At 32.0% G+C, this 26,416-nt stretch overlaps 2 protein-coding genes across 4 annotated transcripts; both read left to right on the top strand.

Moving 5' to 3' along the window:
- The first annotated feature begins 9,274 nt into the window (after positions 1-9,274).
- CLE41 (CLAVATA3/ESR-RELATED 41) lies at positions 9,275-10,154 on the top strand. Its single transcript, XM_007049735.3, has one exon. It carries the CDS (start codon positions 9,420-9,422, stop codon positions 9,834-9,836), a length of 417 nt encoding a protein of 138 aa, XP_007049797.3. The 5' UTR covers positions 9,275-9,419; the 3' UTR covers positions 9,837-10,154.
- A 4,632-nt stretch (positions 10,155-14,786) lies between these two features.
- On the top strand, positions 14,787-23,099 carry EMB1974 (NHL domain-containing protein). 3 transcript variants are annotated; one of them, XR_016024445.1, is made up of 18 exons: positions 14,787-15,192; positions 15,276-15,386; positions 15,510-15,608; positions 15,734-15,893; positions 15,989-16,127; positions 16,653-16,746; positions 17,711-17,851; positions 18,119-18,219; positions 18,770-18,883; positions 19,381-19,607; positions 20,067-20,125; positions 20,217-20,402; positions 20,498-20,621; positions 20,887-20,945; positions 22,145-22,290; positions 22,368-22,387; positions 22,465-22,532; positions 22,685-22,751. XR_016024445.1 is itself a non-coding variant. In XM_018119367.2 (17 exons), the coding sequence occupies exons 1-17, from the start codon at positions 15,132-15,134 to the stop codon at positions 22,988-22,990; spliced, it is 2,292 nt and encodes a 763-aa protein (XP_017974856.2). In that variant the 5' UTR covers positions 14,801-15,131; the 3' UTR covers positions 22,991-23,099. The 3 variants fall into 3 exon arrangements, 1 of the variants encoding a protein (XP_017974856.2); XR_016024444.1 differs by lacking the exon at positions 22,368-22,387 and having other exon boundaries at positions 22,145-22,367; positions 22,685-22,825; XM_018119367.2 differs by having other exon boundaries at positions 14,801-15,192; positions 22,368-22,532; positions 22,685-23,099.
- The last annotated feature ends 3,317 nt before the right edge of the window (positions 23,100-26,416 follow it).

Raw genomic sequence — 26,416 nt, 5'->3', positions numbered from 1 at the left:
TGAAGCACAAAATTTGAATTCTCGAGAAATTTATTCAATTAAATTAAATAAATCTTTATATGGATTAAAGCAATTCAGACACATATGGTATAATCCCCTTAGTGCAAATTTATTGAAAGAAGGCTATAGTAATAATCCTATATGCCCATGTATTTTATAAAAGGGGTTTAGATATGAATCTATTATAATTGTTGTTTATGTTGATGACTTGAATATTATTGGAACTCCTGAAGAGTTATCAAAAGCCGTAGATTACTTGAAGAGAGAATTTGAGATGAAAGACCTTGAAAAAATAAAGTTTTGTGTGGGTTTTTAGATTGAACACTTGGCAAATAGAATTTTTATTCATCAATCAAATTATATCACAAAATGCTAAAACGATTTTATATGGAAAAAAACATATCCATTGAGTTCACCAATGGTTGTAAGGTCATTAGATGTGAAAAAAAAAAAAAGACATTTTTCGAACTCGTGAGGATAATTCATGATCCTGAAGTACCATATCTTATTAAAATTGGAGTATTAATGTATCTTGCTAGCAATACATGACTTGATATAGCAATTGCTGTGAATTTATTAGCAAGATATAGTTCTTTTCAACTCAAAGACATTGGAATTGAATTAAACATATACTTTGATATCTCCGAGGAACAATGGATATGGCTTATATAATTCAAATGCATCAAAATAAATTTTAATTAGTTATGCAGATGCAGAATATTCATCTGATCCACACAAAACTTGATCTCAGACAGGTTATTTGTTCACATATGAAGGTATGGCTATTTTATGGCATTTTATAAAGCAAACTATAGTTGCTACTTTTTCTAGCCATGCAGAAATTTTAACAACTCATGAGTAAGTTATAAATGTGTCTTATTAAGATTTGTAACTTAACATATTCGACCAAGAAGAAAATTCCAACAATGTTATTTGAGGATAATACTACTTGCATAGAACAGCTAAAGAAAGGATATATTAAATGCGATTGAACAAAACACATAGTTCGTCAAAAATTCTTCTTCACTCATGATCTCCAAGAAAAGGGTGAAATTAGTATTCAACAAATTTAGTCAAATGACAATCTAGCATATTTGTTCACTGAAGCCCTTCTTACTGCAACATTTGAAAAGTTAGAATATATCATTTTAAAAAATCTCTATAATGCAGTCATCAGATGGAGTAAAATATGCACTGTACTCTTTTCCTTCATCAAGGTTTTTTCCACTGGGTTTTTCTTGATAAGATTTTCAATGAGATAGTATTTTATAAGCGTATTCTTGAAAAGAATTATGTACTCTTTTTCCTTCACTCGAATTTTTTCCCATGAGGTTTTTTTCTTGTAAGGTTTTAACGAGGCATATTCTTAATACAATGGATATTCAAGGGGGAGTGTTATGAATATTTTTGTGAATATCCATTTATTCTATCTATATCTAGATTTGATGTAAATTAGATTAGATTAGGATTTAATCCATCTAATCTCTAAGTGTTATCTTCATCTTGTAAATTCTATCAAGATAAGGGAGTTACTTGCCTATAAATAGGCCCCCTCAGTTCATTTGTAAATATACACCTCAATAATATCTCTTTTCTCCCCCCTAAATACTTTATTTCTTCTCTTTAATTGTTCTTTCAGTTATCTTTATTTATTCTTTTAAGTTATTTTTCATAATGGATAAAATTTAATTTCAATTATTTCAAATTTAACAAGTATAGTATTCGTCCTATTAGATTCAATTTTGATATGATTTTTAAGAAACCCAAATATTGTAAATTAATTAAAAACTTATACAAAATCAAACCGTACAATTGATCTCTACGTATGTCTATATAATTTTAAAATTATTATTTTTTAACCAAAACAAAAGAATAGTTGATACCTTCATTACATAAGATTCCATTTAATTTTGGCTTTAGATGACAGTTTTTAGTGACGACTTTTATAAATGGTGGCTTATCTATTACTTAAGATCATGACATTCTTCTTATCACTCTTATCTTGTTTGCCAAGATAATTAAGAAAGAGGAAAACGTATTTTGGTACTCTTTGTCTCTCTCTTTTTTCATTTTTGTCCTTCCTCTCTTCTTTCTTCTTATTAACGTCTCTTAGAAGAGAATTTGTCAGTTTTGTTCTTTTCTTTTTTTTTTTTTATCTTAAATGGTGTTATGGGGGCTTCTCATCCATTTACAATATTCATTCCTACATTCTTTTCATTTTGGCTAAAATACCTTGATTTTTTAAATTTTGATCGAAATTATACGAAAATCCATTAGTTTTTAAAATAAACACTCTGTCTCAAAAAAAAATTTTTCGCTGGACGCGTAAGTTCAGCCGTTAGTCAACCATTAATATTTCTATCAACTTACTGACGTGGTAAGGGTAAAAAGATAATTTTATCATTGATTAATTTTTATAATTACTATTATATAATTTTATTATTTTTTATTAATTAAAAAAAAAAAAGCTCCCCATTAGGGAGCACTAAAGCTCCCCTGAAGAGCCTTGATCGGGCTCCCTAAGTGAGCACCAAATCTGGTGCTCCCCAGATGGGGAGCCCGATGCTCCTTGAGGGAGCATCGATCGGTGCTCTTTTTTTATTTTTTTAAAAGATAATAATAATTTTTTAATTGAATAAAGAAAGAATGGCCATTTTAGTCTTTTCATAATTTTTGTTAAAGGTGTTTGTGCTCTTGGGGCGAGTGTTTATTTCAAAAACTAATGAACTTCCATGTAATTTCGATCAAAATTTAGAGAGATCAAAGTACTTTACCCTTTCATTTTAGTTTCTTAAAATGTAAGACAAATTATTTAAAGCAAAACATTCTCACACTCTTAAGTTTTAATCAAAATTTCAAGCAGGTTTATTAGTTTTTGAAATTAGCACTTCATCCCAAAAATATAAACACCGTTAACAGAGATGATAAAAAGACTAAAATTTTTTTTTCTTTATTAATTTTAAAAATAAATATTATATTTTTTAAAAAAATAGAAAAGGGAGCACCGCCTACGCTCCATCCTTCTTTTAAATTAATAAAAATTATATAATAGTAATTTTTAAAATTAATAAAGGGTAAAATTATCATTTCAATATTGCCACATCATCAAACTAACGGTTGAACTTATGTGTCCGATGGAAGATATTTTTTTGGGATGGAGTGTTCATTTTAAAAACTAATAAACCTATTTAGAATTTCGATTAAAACTTAGGGATTGGGAGTATTTTACCTATTTATTTATGAAATTCTAAATATTTTTAGATCAAATTATGCAATTAATCCCTATACTCTATCAAAATGATGGATTTAGTTTATATACAATAATTTGTAAAAAACGAGTTCTTATACTTTTCAAAATTGATAATGTTAGTCCAATGTGTTAAAATTTTTTTATTATCTATGATGATGTGGTGTTTAGTTATGTTGATATGACATTTTATTGTAAATGTGATATTGAATCTATGACATGACAATAATGGTGTGACATTTCATAATTGATGTAATAGTAGTGTTGATATGACGTGACTAAACATTGATATGGATTTTATAAATATAAACATGGAATTATCTAATATGAGCTAATGGTTTTAAACAAAATTAGAAAAGAAACATATCAAAAATACAAAAGATTTATAAGATAGATTTATTAGATATAGGGAAAGAGTCTAGAGAAATAGAGAGAAGAATTGAATTTTAGTGTTTTATAAATTAAAATTGTAAAATAGATAAAAGAAATATCATATCATTGTTAACATATCATCATATCCAATTCCACACTAACAAAAAAATGCCATGTCAGCATAAATAATAGAAAAAATTTAATACTATTAAGATTGGACTAATATTGTTAATTTTAGAAAATACAAGAATTTAGTTTTTTATAAATTATTGTATAGAGACTAAATCCATCACTTTGCCAGAGTATAGAGACTAATTAATTAAATAATTAACCATATTTTTACTACTTGTAAAAATTGTGTAATGAATTTTTTTTCTTCGGCATATATTTTATTAGTTTGGCCATGATTGTTATATATTGTGAATTATTTTTTATTTAACATGCAAATTAGATAGATTATAATTTTTGATTAACAATCAAAATTATATTGGTATTAAATGTTTAAAAATATAATCCATGACATAGAATTATGATTTTAGATATTGAAAATTTGGTCATGACTTTTAAGTCGGTGGCCTATAAATAAGACCACGAGGAGCAAGGTGGCTTACCACAACTTTAAGTATTCTTTGATTACCGTCACAAAAATGTGATTTTAGACGATAAGAAAAGTCGTTACCAAAAGTATAAGTTTTTAATGGGTTTGACCCAATTGGACTTTGAAAAAGATTTTTAATCCCAAATTTGGTTCATACATTATTATATCTAATTTAATTTTTTAATATATTTTATAAATATTTTAATAACATATTATATAATTTAAATGGACCAGTAAATCTAAAACTTAAGTTTTGTAGATGTCAATTAATCCAACCCAATTCAGGGACACCTTCTTACAACAATAATATTTGAAAAATTTTGATATCATAGTCGGATTCTGGCTATGTTGTTCCCATGATGCTTAACTATATAATAAGGTCAATATATTGATTAATAGGTAGAACAACTGACATGAAAGAACTGTCATGCAGAGGTAGGTAACAATAAGCATTTATATATATATATGTGTGTGTGATTTTGATTTATGTAATGAAAAGCAGGCTTCCTTGTTGAATAAATTTCACTTGGTTTGTTTTAAAAATATAATATGAGACTTTCAAAATGATTTAAATATAAAGACACTTATTATTCAACAAGAATGATTGAATTTTACTTATAGGTAAATTTTTAATGAGTTGATAACACTGCTTGCTGGCTAATAATTTCCCTCATCAATAATGTTATGTAGGATCACATCTTGACCCCATTTTGAGGTTTTTTTTTTTTTTTTTCTCTTTCCTTGGTTAATTGGTTCAATAATGGCCACTAAAAGTTGCTACAATGCCCATTATTTAATATATTTATCAACCTTGAAATGTTGCTGAAACCCCTTTTAACAAACACATAATAATTCATACTAATAGCTAAACTACAAACACCAAAAAAAAATGTCAGTACTGAGACATGGGGTTGAGAGCTTACCTCAATTTGTTGACATTTTGGTCAGAATAGTGTAACCTTGGATTTGCTGCTAACTAAGTGTACTGGTTACCTAACAGAAGAAAAAAAGATGCATTAATGTCTTATCATTCCTGATTTACTGGCACTTAAAATAAAGTTTTTCCAAAGGTCCATAGGTTTGACTTTTGGCACCCTTGCATCCCATGCACATGGCCTTTTTAGCTTTAACAAGGAGGGCTGAGAATTAATTAGGTTTTAATTTCTTTAATTAACATTAACCTTTTCATCTTTTTGTACATTTTTACTCTTTGGCTTAATGTAAATCTCTCTTTCTTTCAACTTATATGATCAAACATGACATCTCAAGTGCTTCATGGTGATGTAATGGGCTAGATTTCCTGTACACTCTAACTAAAGCAATAATGGTATAGGGTCTTCCTCTTCTTTTTCTTAACAAGTGAAACGCGCAAAAAAAAGTTTAATTTGAGTTTAATTAGACAAGGCAGCAGGTAGCAAGTTTACTTCAATAAGGTCTAATCAACACTGCAATGCTGCTTCCTCATTATGGCGATATAGCCAGCTTTAGTCTTTTCTATTGTGGAGGTCCCCCTGCTTATATATCTGTATATATGCCTATACCTATACAAATAATTATCCTCCATATTATGCTATTCTTCCAAGACATTTTGATAAGACAATCACACAGAGGAAATAAGGAAAAATTTTAAAAATCTACCCTTTAATTTCTCCATCATTTTGTAGAAGGTGAATAACAACTTTTATCCTTAACAAAAACAAAAGTGTAAATAATATTTATATTTTTATTACATTGAATCCAATTTTATATTTTTATTTTGAATTAAATTAATTTTTATTATTAATGATTGATTAATTATCATTAATTAAAATATCACTTATCATTTTATGTACATGTGATATTTATATGACGTTAATGTGAGCATGAAAAATGTTATATAATCATACCATCATTGTCACATCTTAACATCACGTGACATTAAATAATAAGTAAAGTTTTGACTAATAATAGTTAGTCAACTCTTAATCATAAGCTCCTATTTGACTCAAAATAAAAATATGAAAATTTAATTAAATGTAATAAAAGATAAAGATTTATTCAAATTTTTTTAAATAGTTTAAGAATTTTTTTAGATATTAGACTTTAACTTCCTTAATTTAATCACTCTCTCTTATTTTTAACAAAAGGATAATTGAGTAATTATATGAATGGAGAGTGAATTTCTTATTATTGTTTATAGTCATTCAACTTCCACCATTACAGTGTAAAAGGAAGAACTTACATTGAAAGGACTAATTGTGAGAGGTATGGACAATGTAGCTGATAGGATTCATTCACATGACTTGAACCAAACACGAAGTTAGTTTGAGTCTTATCAAACAATCGAGTTAAGTCAAAAAGAATATAAAAGACATTGTGTTAGATTTTAATTTATTTAATAATTCACACATAAATCGATGCAATTTATTCAATTAATGATTCGTGTTATATTGTTTAAAATTTGACTTATTTAACCATGGAAGATCATTTTCATATAAGTAATCCCAATCTTTTGGCATGGAAATCGATTGGTTAACTCCATCATCAATCATTCTAATTGCCAAGAGTTAAGTAAAGGAGAAGGAGTGTTAATTAGCTAGCAAGTTGCTAAGTATTGTATATGATACAATAGAACCAATGTATTTATCAAATAAGTTTTGTGTATACATCGATGCTGTCATGATTTTCCTTTCTCCCTCTTTCTCATCATTTACCAAACATGATCTAAAAGGAGGCAAAAACATAAAAAAATATATTGCAAAACGTAACCCTAGCGGTGTACGTACAATAGAGTATAAATCTCTGATCTGTTACCGAGGCAGTAAGGGCCCATGCATCACCCATAATGGGGGACATACAATGCCTTGGCTTGGCCTCTCTTTACACGAGAGAAGCAGCACTCTCTGAATTCATAGGCAAGAAAAAGAAAGGGGCTACCGAATACGATGCTTTGCTTTCCGTGTGGCCCTTTTTCCCTGTGTGTTTTGTTTCCAAATTATACAGATTATGTTTTCGGAGGCCCACACTCGTTTCAAGGCGTTTGCCACCACTCTCTTATTATACTACCATTACCATTACCATTACCACCACCATCACCATCACCATCATTCATCACCACCTTTTCCTTTTGGGTAATCTCCCTTTCCCTTTTTTGCTCCTCCTTTTGGTTGCAGTTATTTTAAGGACCACTTTCATCATCTTCATCAAATTTTGGGTGTTTTGCTTTTCATAGGTTTATATTTGATAAGATACAACATAATTATTAACTCATCTCCAACCTTCAACAAGAATCTTTACAATGTTTTCTCAATCCCTTTTTTAGGTTCATAATTAGAGATGATCTCATCAATATATCAATATATATTGTTTCTATTTTTTTTTTTTGGGGGGGGGGGGGGGGGGGTTTGAATTCATCTACCTCACAAATATTTTGCTCAAAATCCTTCTCTAATCATCTTTGAATGCCATCATATTAAAAGTTAATTATCCCATAGGATAATTAGTACTCTTAGTTCACGTGCGTATAATTATACACCTCATTCGTAAATGAATTTAAAAAAATATGTATTTTTTAAAAAAATTACAAATTTCATTAACGAAAATGCGAGTGAATCGATGTACTAATAAGTCTCTAGTCATATGATTGGCAGAAGATTTCATCTTGCATACCTCCTCATTCACATAAATAAAAATCATTACTTAAAGAATTCATTTGTATTTATGAAAAAATACGTATAGAGTAAATTAATTAGAGTTAGAAAATTAATCAAAGTAAGACATTTTATGTTTATTATAGACAAGTGAGTCTATTGTAAATAAAACGAATTAAATGATGAATAAGAAGGGCATCGGTTTTGAGTTGTACTTTTAGATTTAGTAATTTCTTGGAAGCAGCGAAAACATAGAATAGTTACTGTGTACATGAGAGTGTAAACACGCGCTGAAAAGAAGAGGCAAAACCCACTTTTTTGCAGAAAAAAGCAAGCAAGGAACGAGGTGAGAAGTATATTTTCCTTACTTAGGGTTGGGCAAGTCAAAGAAAGATTTCTTGGTGAGCCGGCCAAAGCAAGAAAAGCCACCATCCCCCTCTCCTTCCACCACCTCCATTTGTTGCCACTGCCTTTTATCTTTCACAAGATTCTTTAATTTATTTGATTTGGAATATGGCCCAAATTAATGACTCATTGCGGCATTAGTGTTTGACATTAAGACCATAACACCCTTCTTCAATTTAACTTATGCTTTCAATCCCATTAATTTAACTTGATGTTATTGTTTTAAAATTTGGTGAACATTGGATTCAAGTTTGGTTCTTTGAAATATACTTGTTAATATATTAGCTTTCTCATAACCCAAAGTGTAAATGTTTTTTCAATTGATTAACTAACAATGATTATATAAATGTCGATTTGAATCTATTGTCATAGATTTAATTGCAGACTCAATACGGTATTAAAAAAAATAAACAATGTGAAAATGTTAATTTCTGAAACATGCATGAAAAACCCTAGATTTGTATTTTTCTCAAGCAACTGCAATCATATTGCTTAGACAGTTTCAATTTAATTTGGCTCAAATTTTAGGGTATAGAAACTTTACCAGGAACAAAAAGAAAAAAAAGAAAAGAAAGACCTATAACAGTTTGGGTTTTGAGTTAAATGGGATAGTAATATGTTGGTCCATTCTAAAAACGTGATCCATGAACTAGTTCTGCCCCAACAATTGAGCAACAATTTCTCGAGGTAAAAAGAAATTAACCATTGAAAAAAAAATTTACTATTCCTTCTATCAACAAAGGTGGTTATTTGGTTGTATGTAATCATTAGTCAATGCATGATTCATGAAAAAACAAATTAAACTTTCTTATCCAAGCTCTAGTAAGGGCATTATGGTGAAGCTAAAGCAATAATCCAAAAAAGCTACATATATGAGCATATATGTATATATTATAATTAATTTCCCAATAAAACCTTATTATCCTTGTAGTTTCATAAACTTAACAAAGGGGCTATTTGGTGAATTCATCAGTGATCAAGTCCCAACACCTTTCATATAAACTTAATTCCAGGTTAAGGTGGTTCCCCTTCTTTAATTTGGTTCCTCAACAAATGTGTATCGAATTTCAAAACCTACTTTCCATATTCACTTTTGGTGAAGCTTCTTCTCTTCTCTTTTCTTTCTTTCATTCATCTCCTTTTCTTCAGCCGTGGTGCTTGCTGGTTCATGGATATTGAACCCTTGTGGGCTCTTGGGGGGTGGTTATTTCTTTTTTTTGATTGTATGGCAGCGCCTAAAACACTCTCAGAGACCTATGCAAAGCCCCAATCTCTCCTTCTCTTCCTCACCCTTTTCTTCATTTTCCTTCTACTCATTCATCCTACAAACCCCCTAAACTCATCCAATGTCTCCTCCTCCTCCTCCTCCATCCCTTTCAGAAGGCGTCTCTTAGCTACTTCCTCAAAATCCACCTCTTATTCCACGAACCACTTCCGCCCCAAGCAAACTCACAACGCCCATACTTCTTCTTCTTCTTCCTCTCCTTCTTCCTCATCATCAGCATCGTCAAAACCTTCACGTAGAGAGTTTGGAGCCAAAGCTCACGAAGTTCCTAGCGGTCCAAACCCTATTTCCAACAGGTGAGTTTGATTTGTGGAGACATGATTTGCACCACCATGAACGGGTTGAAGATGATAGAGTCGTGACGGCAAACGTATTGTTAATTGTTTGTCGTCTTTATGAGTACGGTTTAGTCCCACCATTAATACTGCTTGTCCTCTGTGAGGAGTTTGTTGCCATCGTCATCATCACTGGCATTAATTACTTCTTTGTTTTTTTTTTTTCTTTTCTTTTCTTTTTTGAACTAGAAATGTATAGGAAGAGAGATACTCTATATTTTTCTGCATGTATGTATGCTACTTGTTTCATATATAGATGATGATGGTATGGTTTATATGTTTACTTTGATTTCTTACATATGATTTTGTTCAATTATTTGGTTAAGTTAAAAAAAATTTTGGGTTAATTTCTGTGTGTGTTTTTTTGGTTAAATTATTAGCCTGCCTCTCCAGGGCTCTGCTCTGTGGGTATGCATGTAAATATTGAAAGATCTCCTTAGCTTAATGAGTGTAGAGGCAGTACAAATTAAGAAAGATGGGAGATTGAATTTAGCAAAAATAGAAAAAAGGAATATGGAAGGAGAAGATCAGGTGTTGATCAGAATGGTGGAGACCAGAGAGTGCATGGGGGTTTCCTTCCATTCTTCACTGGTGTTGAAAGCAGAGAGAGAGAGAGAAGAAAGGGAATCTGCTGGGCCAAAATGGCAAAAGTGTCAGATCTGTGCGTGTCACGGTGAAGAGATGAGAAGAAGTGTTTTTTGGGTTTTGCCTCAAAGGAAAAAAAAAGAAAAAAGAAATACTAGGGTAGGGTGAGTCATTTGGACTTTGCTTTTGTCTTCTCCAACACATAAGCCGAGAAAGTCGAGATGCCAGTGTCATGATTTGATAATTATAACTGTATCATTTCCTGTTCTTTGAATAAATGTTACCCAATCATAGCTTTCTGATTCATCAATTATTATGTCTTTTTCTTTTTCCGTAAATAAAATCTCTACTAGTTTCTTTCAACAATTCCTAGATCGCATATATATATATATATATATATATATATTTGACCTTTGCCAGAGTATTTAATTCCATTGTGGCGCTCTTGCCTCTTTAATTAATTAAGGTCAACTTTATAGTGAGAAATGGATCAATAGTTTTAATTTAAAACACATTTTTATTTCGTAGAGAAAGATATTTACTTTTAGGTTCAAGACCTAAATCATCTTATCTATTATTGATATAAGAATTTGTGATATTCTTCTTTTGAAAATTAGGAAACTTTATAAATAAAAGTAAAATAAACTCAATAGGGGAAGAGTCTCCCTCTTTACAACCACTGCAGCTTACAAAAAATTACTGCAACCATCACCCCTCCAGATGAAAAGGTCAAGAAACAAATCAACAATGGAGGTAAGCACAACCTCCTTGACCAATCCAAAAGAAACATGGTAGCCAAAAATATTGGCACTAGCTATTTAACCCATAGATGAGATTTGTTTATATTCTAACACACCCAACTATGGTGCACAAGCTATTTCACTCATAGAGAATAGTGACTCACCTTGATCTGAGAATACCTCGATCTTGATATCTTTAACGGAGAGTCTTATATCAATGAAGAATACTTGGATAGGCTCTGATACCATTTGTCACGAATATTTACTTTCAACTGAAAAGACATGTCAATTAAGTGGAGGAAGACTTATTCTATCTTTTATTGACGTGAGATTCATGACATTTACACTGTCTTGCATATGGCTTTGATTCCTATTATTATTTCTTTGTTCTTTGATGGTTATTTTTTAATGAGATTTAAAGAAACAACATATTTTTATTTACAATAAAATTTTGAATTTAGAATAAAAATAAATAATATAAAATAGCGTGCAACAAAAATTATGTTGAAGCATGCGTGTTAAAAAACAATTTCTTAAAGATCTTGATAATTAGAAAAATAAATGATTGTGATAAAAATTTAATGCTATAAATGCCAAAGAGGTGTTGGAGGGTTGAGTCAAGCCAAGTTGGATTTGGTCTATTGGGTTTTCTTTTTTTAAAACCAACTCGTCCATTTGATTATTATTTTATATTAATATTCTAATATTTTAAATTTTAAATTAAATAAAAATATTATATTTATTAATAAAATAAGTTAATTAATTAGGTGGGTCAAGTTTGGATCTAAAAAACTATGTCCAAGCTCGGGTTACGGTTACGAGCTCTCGACCTTGGGCAGGTCGTAGTTGAGCTTATGGACAACTCTAGATTCAGTAAAACAATAGTAAGAAAATAATTAAAGAATTTCAATCCATCAAGGAGGTTGAAATACATAATTACGAAATATTGACAAATCAAAGAGGCAAAAATCCGTATATAGATCAAACAGATTGATTCAAAGATGTTTACAAAAAAGAATCAAACTTTTGATGATAAAAATCAAGATTAGGGAAATTAAAAAAATTAATATAAGTAGAGAAGAATAACCTAAGAAACTATAGTCTGTAACAAAAATGTATCAAGAGAGTAAAAATATATATTTATATGTTAGATATGCTTTTAGTCACCAATATCTAGTTGATTTCTCTATCTTACATTAATCCTATTCATCATTTTCAATAAAAATATAATTAAGATTTACTGTTTACACTCAAAAAATGAGGTTCAAGTGATTTAAATTAATTTGTACTATTTGATTTTAATTATGAGATAGAAAAAAATGGTTTTGCTGTGTAATTTAATTAAATTTGTAGGGATACATGTGCAAGTTGAGTATATTTATGATAAAGGCATAATGGGCAGCTATAGCTAAATGAGTAGCAAGAAGGAGAAAATGGTCATGTAGATTAATTATTTGTGAATGGCATGCACTTTGAATTCAGCACAAAGTAACGGCAATCCCCTCTTTAAAATGACCAATGATGAGGATCTTTTACAGAATTGGTTCCTCCAGTGTTTTCCAACTTTACCTAATAACTTCTCCTACAATTTGATTTGATTTGATTCCATTCCAACACCTTTTTCCAATATGCCTTTTATAGATGTCTAGCTAGCACTTCCTTAGAGTACTAGATTCACGCTCACAAATTCCATTGTTCAGTCAAAATTTAGCACAATTGGCAACAGCTTGGCATATATTCAAGATGAATATATACCATTGGGTTTCAAATCCCATCAGCAAAACCACATGCCCCTTTCTTTTCTATTGTATTACCTCTCTCTTAAACCTTCAACTTAATTCATAATGGATTCTTGATTCTTGAGTTAATTATACATTTGGCATTTGAATAACAATGAATGTATAAATTGATAATTAACAGAAAAAATTTACAATGCTAGACTTTCAAATATAGTGTATCATATTAACTCAGACTCTAACATAGTTTAACTTAACTTACTTCTGCAGCATCGGGTTAAGTAATTATGTCACATGTTAAATATTTTGTGAAAATTCCACATGAATGTCATGTGGCATCCAACAATGGATTCATTATATATATATATGGTGTTGGAAAAGATGCTAATGGTTACACATGATGTACACGTGACATGATAGTATTGGTCGAATTGAAAGCATATAGGTCGATTGTTTCAACGGTATTAGAATTTAAGTTAAAATGATACATGATTTGAAAGTTTTGGGTGCAAACTTTACATTTTTGTTAGAACCACTTTGTACATCTTGGCAAAGTAAAATGCTAAATTTGTAATTGTCATTTAAAATCAAACAGGAAAAGGAGAGAATTTTCAGCCAAATCATTGTGCAAGCTTGAACTTAATCATCATAAGTTGAGAATTAACCCATTCCTTAAAAATTTGAAACTTTTGAATTTTTTAGGTTAAAAGAAAATAAAGGCATTGAATTTTCCATCTATATATATTCTTTTCATCCATGTTCCTTGGATGCCTTCTTTGAGACAAAACAACACTGGCAAGCAGAATGGGATGCAATAAGGGGTTCGAAGAAAAGGCTAAGCACCTAGGCTAGCTAGTTTGGATTTGGGGCTGAGGAAGATGGTTGGGGAAAAAACCATAAAAAGAAGATGAAGATGTTATGCTCCAAGTCATGTCAAGGTAAGGTACCTTTGTTCTCTGCCTTTGCCAGCCACTGCTTCCCCCTCTTTAAATCCATCAAACTTAACCACTTTACAGAGAAACTACTATTTGATGAAATTTATTACTGGATATATAGTTCCATCAATAAAAAGCACAAAAAAGTAATTAAATAATTATCAATGGCAGATCATACAGCCTTAATTTCAACTTCACTACATTTGGAAGCAATTTCATAATGTGTCTTTTAATTATAGGGATTATTAGGTACCCATTCTTAATTACAATAAGACTTTAAATTATCGTAATATATGATAGGAAAAAACACCAAAGGAATGGAAAATTTTTTTACTACTGACAATAAATTAAATTCTATTTAGACATTTCAACAAGGTTAAATAAGAAAGAGTATAATATTTTAAAAAAATTTTAAACTATTTAAGAAAATTTAAATAAATTTTTATTATTACGTTTAATTAAGATTTTATATTTTTATTTAAAGTCAAATAAGTTTTTAAGATTAATGGTTGACTAATTAATTTCTATTAATTAAAATATCACTTGTCATTATACACCTATGCGATGTTGACGTAGATAGTAAAAAATGTCATATGGTCATATTATTATGTTATATTAATATATCATGTCATCATTTACTGTGACATATCAATATTTCATGTTAGCATCGTATGTTATAAAATGACAAGTGGTACATTGATTAACAACAATCAGTTGACTATTAATTATAAAGACTAATTTGGTTCAACATCAAAATATAAAAGTTTAATTGAATGTAATAAAAGAATAGTTGTAATAAAAATAAGGACTTGATTTACATTTTGAATATAATAAAAGAATAAATGATTTATTTGAATTTTTTAAAATAATTTAGAGAATTTTTTAAGTATTATGTGGATGAAAAAAATATGTGCCTTGTGGTTTTATTCTTCAAAGAAGAGAGAAAAACATTTCAATTTGATTGACATGTAAAAGTGAGATTAAGAATTAATGTAATATAAAGTATAAATATAAAATATATGTTGTTGGGAACTCAAGAAAGGAAGGCCCAAAAGCTCTGGTTTAACCCGGCCCAAGAAATTAAACTGACTTGACCTGACCATGAACTCGGGTGGCTAACGGATAGCTTAAACCCTACCCGGTACCCGGAGAGTGAAAACCCCCAGCCGATACCTCAAGCTCGGAATTGCAGAAAAGAAAAATTGGACTCAGTAAACTGTCAAGGAGAATCCCAATTTGTTTTCCTTGGGAAATAACATAGAAAATGTCTCTGAGACATCGTCATCTCAGACAAATTTCCAGCATTTTGCCCCGTTTTTCCTCAGGTCTTTTTCTGTTTTTGGCCTTAACTTAATTCATTTTTGTTTCCAATTGATTATATTTTGATTACTTTTTCTGCGAAACTCAGGCTATCATTGTCAACCGTCTACACGATCGCTCAACTCAGTAGCTTCCTCTTCGAATCGTTTCCTTCATGAATGCAATCAAATGAACAATAGATTTTCCGAGAGATTTTCAGGTTTTTCTTCCGATACATGGGCCACTTCATTTTCATTTTAAAATATTTCAACTTGGGTTCTTACCGTAGCATTGATTTCGAAATTTGTGTATTTTTGTGGCTCTCCTAATTTACAAATGACAGTCTCTTTCAGGCACTCAACAATTTCACAACCATCTCAGGACCCTCCTTTTGCAATCCATTTGTTGTCTTTCATTGAATCCGCCTTCGATCAGCTTCAAGGTATTCAAATCTACTACCTGTTTTCTTTTGCTCGAAAATTAGTATTCAGGGATTCTCAATATATATTCTTTTGTTGTGTTTGCTGCAAAATTTTCATTGCATAAACTTCTAAAACGCATATACAGGTCCTTATCATTGCTGGTTAAATAGAGTTGACGGAAACAAGGATTCGTTAAAAAAGGATGGGACGTTTTTAATTGTTGCCACAAGGTTCTTTGAGAATTCAGAGAAAGTAGGATGTGATGTGGTTGTTATATTTGAAAAAGTGAAGTTACTTCAGCAGAGGTAGAGAGATAGTGGATATTTGTTTCTCTAAGCTTCTTGAACATTTGAGGTTTTTTTTTTCCTCTGAGAAAAATTATTATGTTTTGCTATTGTAGGTTTCCTTGGCTACGAGTTATTGGTTTCCAGGATTGCAGTTCACTTTGCTCTGCTGATGATCGAAGTCAACTTGTTCAATTGATAATGAAAGAATACATTACTATTCCTATTTTGTTGTCAAACAAGAGGTTTTCTGAGGTAAATTTTTGATATTAGATTATATGGTTACAAAGCCATACTTGCCCGTGAATGAAATCCTTTCCCATAATTTGTGAGAGTTGAAGTTTACTTCAAAATCATATTCTCACAATTAAGTCATGGTGTCAAATAAGGTTCCCCTGGCTGCTCAAAAGGAACCCATGAGCTGTTATTCTTCTGTTTTCTGTAGGCATTCAACATAGCATCAATGCTTATGGGATACTATTTTCTGCTAACCTCTTCTTTTATGCACTTACACATTATATTTGCTAATTGATAATTTATTGGGAAGATAATGAAATAGGGAAAAAAAAGAAACAAAGGGATATCACAGTAGAGCACTTTCCCATATCTTCCATTGACACCTCAGTGCAATCTGGAACTAGGAAATAAATCTAAGCATGGATCTTTTGCTAGGAATTATTCTAAAACTTTGCTTAGATCTTTTGCGATGAATTATTCTAACACTATGTAATGACTTCTTAAAACTGCTTTATGATTATTTTTTTTCCTCTATATATTTAGTTGACAGATGGAGCAAGCTACATTTTATCTAAAGATTTTAAGAATCCTCTAATTTTCCATGAGAAGGACCTGGAGCTAGCAATGCTTAACAAAGGTATGCATTTTTTTTTATGTGTAGCGACTAATTCTCTTGCAACAATGTAGTTTTTATAGTGAGGATGTTGCATCAGAAATGGAACTATTGCTGCTTGCAGTCTCTTTTACATTTTAGAACAACTGAGATATTACTTCCCATACAAAATATTCAGCCTTTAGATGCCAAAATTCTTAGTATGATTCTCCGAACTTTGAGCTTTTTAATTTGCACAATGAGGAAATCATTTGAAGGATATCTTATGAATGTGGGCTATCTGCTGTAGCTAGGATGGTTGCCTTCACTGTCAATATCATATCTTAAAGTACTGACTGTGATTGTCGCTTTGTCAATTGTATTTTGCTGTTTATCAGTTGTTGTAATTACTTTTTCATGTCTTTTATTTGAAAAAATCCACTGAAGTTTTTGTTTCAAGTATTTGATTTGGATTAGTTGTTTTTACAATTATGACCCACTAAGTATGATTTTGGCATAAATAACTTATACAGCGTGAAAATTGGGATGGTGTACCTATAAATGCATTGTCCTAAATTCTTCTCTATCCATGTGTTTCTCTCTTTGGTGTTTTTATATCCAAAAGTTTTCATCCCCCCCCCCCCCCCCCCCCACCCCAACTTCCCCCCCCTTTTTTTTTTCTCCTCTCCTCCTGCAGAGCAGCTCCTATTCCTGAAGCTCCGACTTTTTTGACATGCTCTTCTTTTCAGCATGGTTGTTGCCATATTGAACCATTTCTTTTTGTTATGGCTTTTCCAACCTCCCCCTTCTCTTTGGGTTTCATTCTCCACTCATTGTAATTGTCATCAACATATGAGTATGGTTTTATGAACTTTGATTTGCATGGTTTTTTTTTTTTTTTTGATATGCATGGTGTTTGCTTGGGCACATGTGGGTAGATAATTCTACTTGCGTGTATGTACACATACATTTACTTTTTTTGTCTTCTGATTGTGCTGCCCTTTTGCAGCCATTGAGGAGTTAAGCATGCAAAACCAAGTCAATTCTATTGCACTTCATAATTTGAAAAGCTCCTGGTCAAAAGAAGCTGAGATCATTAAGGAACCCCATTTTTGCTCTGCACTGCAGAATTTACTTCTTTACTTCCCAGGTATATGTTTTTCATGGCACTATTCTTGTGAGTTTCCATATAGTGCATTGGCTATTTCAGTAATGTTGTAAGAGAGATCAATGATTTGATCAAATTATGAGATCAAACTATGCTCAGTGCAGGACCTTTGATTTGTCTAAAACTGAATGAGTATCAATGTAGTTAGTATAATTTTTAAGAACATTACTGCTTTGTCTTGTTAGTTTAAAGTGATGAGATGAAATGAAAGATAGAATAGTCTCAAAACTCTCATTATTTTTTTTGCAGCATGCATCTCTGTGGATGAAAGTGCCGAGCGTCTGTTCCTTTCTGACAGCAATCACCACCGGATAATCATATTTGATGGAGATGGGAAGATTTTGGACAGTGTACGTATGGGAGTTAAACTTATAAGTTGCAGTGGCTCTTTTTGGAGACTTTATTTTGGATGGTGGTTATTTTATCCCATGTAATTTTTAACTGACAATTTTTAATATATACTGCAACAATTAGAAATAGAACAATGAAAAAATTGGGTAGGTACCTGGCCTTCCTTTTCTTTATCACTTTTACTGTTTAGCAGAATGTAAAAATCATAAAGGTTTCTTTTTGAAAAGCAGAAAGGAAAAAGTTGAAAAAAAAATGTCAAACCGATTCCTTTTATCCTTTGTGGCTACTTGAAATCATAGGTGAACTGAAATGGGTCAGGTCAGCATCATTTCAGCAGTTGATTGTTGGTCAGCCAACCAATGGATTTCACTTACTTTTTGCTTTATTGCACCTGTAATCATTTATAGATAATGATGTAAAATTTTGGGTTCAGAGCTTTCTTACATCCTTGTTATCCTTTATTCAATTTTTTTTCCTCTTGTAATTAGCTATAAGCTGAATTATGGGACAAAACAGTTTAGATTCAGACTTAAATTTTTTATATGTCAGATTGGTTCTTGCCCAGGTTTTGAGGATGGGGAATTTGAGTCTGCGAAGCTGCTTCGCCCAGCTGCTTCCTTCTATCATGCCACTGAAGATTGCCTGTATATAGTAGATTCGGAGGTAAGTTCTTAGGGTCTTAACATTCTTTGATATTGCATCTTAAATTTCAGGCACTAAGGTCTTGGGTATAAAAATCTCCATGATATGACATTGGTTATGATTTTTTTTTTTTGTAAAAAACACCATTTTGTTTTAATGTTTATGACAATTCTTTTAATGTATTTAGTATGCATTATAGGCTGTCAACATTTGAGTCACTGTTCTCCCAGATACTCCTTTGTTATATTCTTATTTTTAGCTAAATATAGATTCAAAGGAAGTGATAAATTCTTTGAAATTCTATCCTATTGTCGCTCTGGATTTATCTACCTACTTCTTGATGTTGGTCTGCCTTCTTGTTCTATCATCTTTCAGGCAATATACTATATTAGAATAAGTTTTTGTTCCTTTGTTGGCATTTTATCTCAGTGGCATGTCATGGAGATATGCTAGTGGTATTTTAATTAGGGTTTAATTATTTACTTTTTTTTTTTTTTGGTTTGTCCCTATCTGTTAAGAATCATGCCATCAGGAGAGCTGATTTGGAAAGGAGGGTTTTGGAGACGGTTTATCCAACATCTAGCATCAACAAGAAAAGTAATAGTTTGTGGACTTGGATCAGATATAAGCTGGGTTTTGGGAGTGATGCTGATGTGAAGTGTGAAAAACATGGTTCCCAGACACTATTGTGTCCTTGGCATCTGATAAAGTCTGGGGATAATAATTTTTTAATTATCAGTCGAAGGTAAATATTATTATATTTTTATTATCAACAAGTCTTAGGTACTTTTTTTGTAGAGTTCTTACCAAACTTCTAGACTTTGCACGGTTGGTAAACGTATTGTCTTGCTCTAGTTTTGGTCAAAGGTCTCTTGGTAACATACTCCAATTACTTGTTGGCAGAATAGTGGAACCTCTGGCTTCATTGTTTTACTAGAAACAGAAATTTGGGAGGATTTAATTTGTAGATCATAAGTCAGGCCTAATTTCTTTTTATTTTTCATGGCTTTGTTTTTTCTTCTTTGCTTTATTGGTTGTTTTAACTTTAAGTTAATAAAATATACTACTATCTATTTTGGTGCCAAGCTAGCAATGTTGACTTGCGTGCTTCTACACCATCCTTGATTTTAATGTTATCACAAATGCCTTGAATCAGTAGGCTACATATCTGATTCTTATTATTCTACTTAATGGTGGTTTGCAGCTTTCAAACTTTATGGGTCATGGAATTTGCATCGGGAGAAATAATAGAAGTTGTCAAAGGTTAAAAGTTACTTTTCTATATTTCTTTTGTTTGCTTTATATTATATATCAGCTGAATATGTCTAACATTTCTTATCCAATTTCTATGAAGGATTTCCAAATATTTTGGAGCTCTGCAGACACTTGATCATGGAGAAATTATCCCTCTTGAAAAAGATGCCAGATTATCTGTTGCAATGTCAAACTGATACTGACTTAGCACTAGAGGGGTTTCCATATACTGGCCTCATATCAAGTGTTACAACCTTCCAAAATCACGTAGTCATGTGTGACACTGGTACTAAATTTTTGTGGCTGTGTTACTTTTGCCTCTTTAAATAGATGTTAGTGAGGTTTTCCAAGCATTACTCATTTCCTAATGTGCATTTCAAGTTGGTCAGGGAGTTCTGAAACTAAGTAGAGAATCTGGAATCTGTTCAAGTTTCCAGTTTTCTAATCTGAGGATGCTTGGACTCCCCTATTGGTTGTCCTTCCCTCTGGAAAGATTTTATGCCCTGTGAGTATTTTATTTCTTTTCAAAATTGCAGAGTGTTCTCATTTCAACCCTGATTCTATTGGTCTTCTTCCCTCAATCCCCTTCCAGCTTTCAATGCTTTTTTATTGCTTTAGTTCGCATAGATGGGTCATGCCAAGTTACTAATGTCGTGGAAGCCCTATATGATAATGTACCGCTCTACTTTGTGATAGTTTAGGAGAGAGCTCGGTTTCATTCTGACTCCACTGATTTTCTTTTTTACTGTTTTTTCTTGGCTGATTGACAGTGCTGCAGGACTTTCCACAGGACAAACCGATCATATTCAGCAATTGAGTTTGTTGCCAGGTAGTTTACTGGCCGCTATCAATGTCTAGGTTTGTGCTTTCTTTGCACAAATAATGTTTAGTTGCTATTTCTCTTCCACTAATATTTAAATGAGATTAATCTAGTCTGCCTACCTAAGTCTGTGTTCAATTATGATTTCAATAATTAGGCTGACATTATAATTTGGTTTTTCATTGCTAACAATTATTTTCTTTTTTGGTATCTTCCTTCCAAGTAATTGCATGGCTGTGTTATGTAGTATTGCATCTCACATAAACATAGAACTAAGAAATGGGTTTACCTGGGCTGAGCTAAGACTGCTTTTTTGTTTCCATCCTTTTTTTTTGGTTTGTTTTTCTAAGGTGCTTGGATGTGTATCTGTATTTCTTTCTGATGTCACATGTTAAGAATCAAATCAGGCATTGCCATTATATGTCAAGCACTAATGGACATAACCTATGACCTGCCATGCACACAAAGCGCTATGGAATGGCCGATCTCTAAAATCTGGGCATAAGAATTGTTTTTATTCTTTAACTATATGCTAGCATGTAGAAGAAATAGTAGCTGTAGATGTGAAATTTATATTACCAAATTTTAGCCAAACTTTTACTGTATTATAAGTAAATAAAACTGGAAGCTTCCATAATTTTACCAAACATACAGTAATGGGTGGACCATGCATGGCATGATTTTGATAACATGTCAAAAGTGAGTACAAGCAAATTTCTGCATATATGGATGATACTAAGAAGGCATAGAGTTTTCTTTGTACAGTTTAATATCTTCCCAACAGCAAATTTAAGCCAATAAAATAAAGTGTGATTACTGGAATCTTCTAAGGAAAGTTATTAAAGAATATTTTTTTCTGGACTCCTAAGAACTTCCTTTATACTGAAATGATTAATGAAGTGGGAAATGTCAAGAGTTCTGAAATATCCTTGAAATTTAAGATCATGTAACAGTTCAATAAAAAAGCCAAAGCATTTTGTCGTGTCTGAGGCAGGCACTCTAGCTACTTTTTTATCATAAAGTTTGGAAATAGGGCACCTTAACCCAGTTGTTCACCTTTCTTGTCCTCAAAAGTTTCAAAACTAAACTTTAAAAGAAAGGTGAAGTTAGCAAAACTATTGTGCACAGAAAAAGGTGCTTGCAGGCCAGTGTTTGATTCTTTTTTTTAGGCAAAAATTTGATGTCTCATAAAGCTGTGTCTCTAACAGGAAAGGTTGACATTCAGTTAAGCATAGACATCCCTGCAGACACTGAACTTGTAGAACCTTTGCATGAAAGTTGCATATGGTGCCAGGCAAGGGGGGCTGCTACTGAAGTCTCAGTAGTGGAGGGTGTGGCAGGATCCGCAGAGAAGGTTTCTTCCTTACATTCATGTTATTTCCTGTGGCTAGTTGTGTTGAGTAGCTTAAGCCAATTATTGGGTCCATACAGGTTGGTGTTGCTCAAAAATGGTATGATGAACTGGACAATCTTGCCTTTTCAACTCCTGAATCAGAATTGGTAATGGAGGATGATATTGCTACTGCAGATACGAATTCTGAAGATCAAAGAATTCACATTGATTGTGTTGTTAACACAAGTCCTGGAACAAGCGAGGTACACTTGCTCTCTTTCTCTATAACTATACTAGTGATAAAAGTACAGCTTGCACCTGCTTCTAGGTTTTTGTTTTAAAAGGTAGTTTGAGTCTTAGCTTTAAAGTTGTCCTGCAAAGGTATGAAGAAATTGATGTCTTTGGTGTCACACAGGTTATCATTTATGCTGCACTGTATCTAAAACTTAGAAGAAATCCAGTTTTACAAGATGACAATCAGGAGAAATTCGCCGCAAGGATAGCAGAGATTTTAAACCCTGAGAGAATTGAAGACTTTGGTGCCAATTCTTGCATTCAATTCTTGTTAAAATCTAATATAGATTTGAGAGACCTCATATTCATAAAACCTTTTCACGTGAGAATAAAATTTAATTGTCAAGATCACCCAAAAGCTGATAATTCAAAAGACATCATCTTAACAGACTCCTCCATTAATATTGATGTGTCCCTGAAGGCATGATCGCTGCTGCTCTGTTAACTCCAAACATGTCATATTCCTGTAATCTAATACTGCTGTATTTATTGTTTTTGGAAAATTATGTAATAATCCCATCTATTTTTTTTCAGCATCATCTTCTTATTCTTCTCTTATTCAATTCCCTGCCCTTTCTGTTTGGAAATTTAATTGAAAAGGTCATGCAAGGAGATGAAGAATGTCCTAAATCAGTTAAATCAGTAATCTTGCTTTCCATGTAATATGGGGTAATCCAAAGTTTGAGTTGTTAGGTTATAGCATCCTGTGAATGCTATGGAAATGTCTAGCAAGCTAGGACCTCCTTTATACTTCATGCAAACAATTGAATCAATGTCACATATTCTTGATGCAAAGAACTCAAATGCATTTGGATTCTTCATTTCATTTAATGTCATGTTCTTCCTCTGATTCACACGTGAAGAAGAAAGCAACAATGAAATTGGATTCTTAAAACCATTTGCTTGGCAGGAAAACCAAAAACACCAAGCAAATGTCGTCTCTTGCCCGTCACATTGACACCATTGGACATCGGTCTAAACGGAATTCTTAAGTAGGTGTTCCATTGGTCACCCAAATAGTCACGAGAAAGGAGAATTCTAAAGAAATATAGGTAGGAAATGCTTGTCAAAGTAACAACCAAATTGGTTGGTCCTTTTCTTTCAATTTTACATCGAAGAGATGAAGAGCTCACGAGATTTATAGTTTTCTGCTGCAACTATTTCAGAACAAGTATGGCAGTGGTTCAGAATAAAGTTAACCCAAGTAATAGTCGTTTCAAATTTACACCAGTCACATAATGATTGAAGGAATGGGGAGGAATATTGGGGCTTTTCTGTTTCTCTTTGATTCTTTGGCTGGCCCTCTTCTTCTGCTTCAGTTGCACCAACAATTGATAAATCTTTATCAAACAAAAGTTTTCTTGCCATGACCAACACCATACATCATATCCTTTAGTGGGCATATCCTCTATAAAAACCAACTAGCCAAGCACTTCCTTTTGTAATCCAATACCAACCTCTCATAAGAACTTAGTATTCTGGTGAGGAAAATGTCTCACCGGGGAATATGCAGTGCAAGCCCAGTTTTAGTTCTGGCCTGCACTCTTGTTTTGCTCTTAGTTCAATCCGACATGGCTCGAGCAAAAACGTTTACCGTTGGTGATACTTCAGGCTGGAGTTTTAAAGTTCAGAGCTGGCCAAAGGGGAAAAAGTTTAAGGCTGGGGACGCCCTTGGTATAAGAAAATTAATCCACCTCTGCATAAACTCTATTCTAGTCTAGGCAAAGCAGCTATTATTTTCAGTTCATTTTACGTAACTGACTTGGACGTATTTTTATGCAGACATCCAAGGCTACAAGAGTTGCTCTGCTTCTCCAACCTCTGAGGTTTACAGCACTGGAAATGATGCAATCAAACTATCAAAGGGACGAAACTATTTCATTTGCAGCATCCGAGGTCATTGTGATGGGGGCTTGAAGATTGCTGTTGATGCTTCTTAAGTTATGAAGTGTGGCTTCATTACTCAAACCTTTATCTACTCTTAAAGACGGTTTTCTTGAACAAATAGTTGGTGTCAATCAATAAGCGGTTGCTTTTGCTTGCTGCCATGTAAAATAGTATTGCAGAAGTAAATGTATACATACAGAATTTCCTTCTACTCCTATATATTTCTAAAAGCTTCCTAGGGGAGGAATTTTGTAGTAATTTCATGCATTAAAGAGGAAGTATGAGTTAGACCACAGTTACAACAAAAATGAGCTTGAGAGACAAATTTGATGAGAACATCAATCGAAGGATTTTTCTCACGCTCAGGGTGGTTTTATTATGGTACAAGAAAAACAAGATGTGATTTCGAGTTTCTCTTCATTTAATGGTCCCAAAAATCGCAAGTAGACCTTCCTCCAAACCCAGTGAAGCTAAATGCCAACAAATAGACTGCCAAATGAACGCAAGTTTGATGGTGACTTATTTTTGAAGCTGTAAAGAGTTCTTCTATTGAGACAGAAAGTGTTGCAACAAGTAAAATGAGATGCACTAGAGGTGACAAAGAGGAAGATTGGAGCAATCTTTAAAGTGTTAAAGTACTTTGTGATAGGAAGTGAGAGATACAAGTTGGGGAAAAAAGGTAGAGAAAGTGTGATGGCGGGATGCAGTGGAGAATAAGAAAGGATAGAGTTGAGTAGAAAGGAGAGTGAGAGTATTTAAGAAGACCTTTTAGAGAGAAATCTGGTAAAATTTTAATGTCTTTTAAATGGCCAATTTCCTATATATATACCAACTAAGAGCACTTTCTCAAGAGCAATTGGTTAAAAGTACTTATTGGATAAATGAGAAGATCATGTTTAGGGAGAGCACATCCTTTATGGAAGAACATGTTCATGATGGGAAGAATACATTCATTATATAACAACATGTTATCCCACTATGTGCGTGTATTGGGTAATGGGAAGAAGTTTAGCTTTAATGACATAATGGAGTTCAGTGACACTTAATAATGTTTTACATGTTCTATTGAGAAAGAGAGAAAATACAAAGCTTGTGTACTTTAAGGAAAAATTAAAAAGAAGATCCCTTTAACTCTCTTTATATCTGAGTCACTAAGCCAAACTCTTTAAAACGTCCCAAATATGAGAATAACTCATGAACCCTACTACTTATTTTAAGCTACTTTCGCAGCTCTCTATGTGAGATAATTGTTCTCCATGTGACATAACTGTTTTATATTGGTTCTCATTCTGTAAAACAACACTTAAAGGAATAGTAATACATTAGTTAAAATCGAGTATTTATAGAAACATCAAACTTGAAACAACACTTATATCTAATTGATTTAAACTCAAACTTGATTACTACATACATAGTAAATATTGATTCAAACAAAAAAAGGCCTCATTTAAATCCTTGACAAATTTGAATTTATATTCTAACAACTTGAAGTGACTTTAATAAATTGGAACATGAAATAACTAGAAAGATATATATCACTATTAATTATAGTTTGAATTTAAAACACTCTAATTTAAAGTGGACTTAACTACCTTTTGAAATACTACCTTTACATGGAATGCATAACTTGTTGTCAAATTCAAATTTTAACAAATTAATAAGTATTAATCATTAAATGAAACGAAAAGAAGGAATTATTACGCAAGTCTCTTACAAGTAAGAAGCAAGTGTGCGGACTTTGCTGTGCCCCCTTTTTATTATAATATATATACAGGAATATATATATTGATTTATTTATTTATGCATTTTCTTGAAACAAATATATGTAAGAATAAATATGTAAAATAGTTGTGAAGACTATTTGTAGTAGCATATTTGAAAAGTGTAATACTGTGTGTAGATAGCAATGATAATGCATATGAGTACTTAGCTCGTTGTTAGCTTTCACGCTTGTAGGTATCTTCAA

The sequence above is a fragment of the Theobroma cacao genome, chromosome 1 (genome assembly GCF_053813885.1).
Source record: "Theobroma cacao isolate CCN51 chromosome 1, ASM5381388v1, whole genome shotgun sequence".
In the NCBI taxonomy this organism is placed as follows: domain Eukaryota; kingdom Viridiplantae; phylum Streptophyta; class Magnoliopsida; order Malvales; family Malvaceae; genus Theobroma; species Theobroma cacao.
This window is presented reverse-complemented; position numbering and strand designations above follow the sequence as displayed.

What these genes read in the sequence shown, in the direction of transcription:
- CLE41 (XM_007049735.3), top strand. Translation starts at nt 9,420, where the DNA reads ATGGATATTGAACCCTTGTGGGCTCTTGGGGGGTGGTTATTTCTTTTT.
- EMB1974 (XM_018119367.2), top strand. Translation starts at nt 15,132, where the DNA reads ATGTCTCTGAGACATCGTCATCTCAGACAAATTTCCAGCATTTTGCCC. An exon ending in GTGAAGTTACTTCAGCAGAG is followed by an intron (nt 15,894 to 15,988) that starts GTAGAGAGATAG and finishes TTGCTATTGTAG; the next exon opens with GTTTCCTTGGCTACGAGTTA. An exon ending in TTTACTTCTTTACTTCCCAG is followed by an intron (nt 17,852 to 18,118) that starts GTATATGTTTTT and finishes TTTTTTTTGCAG; the next exon opens with CATGCATCTCTGTGGATGAA.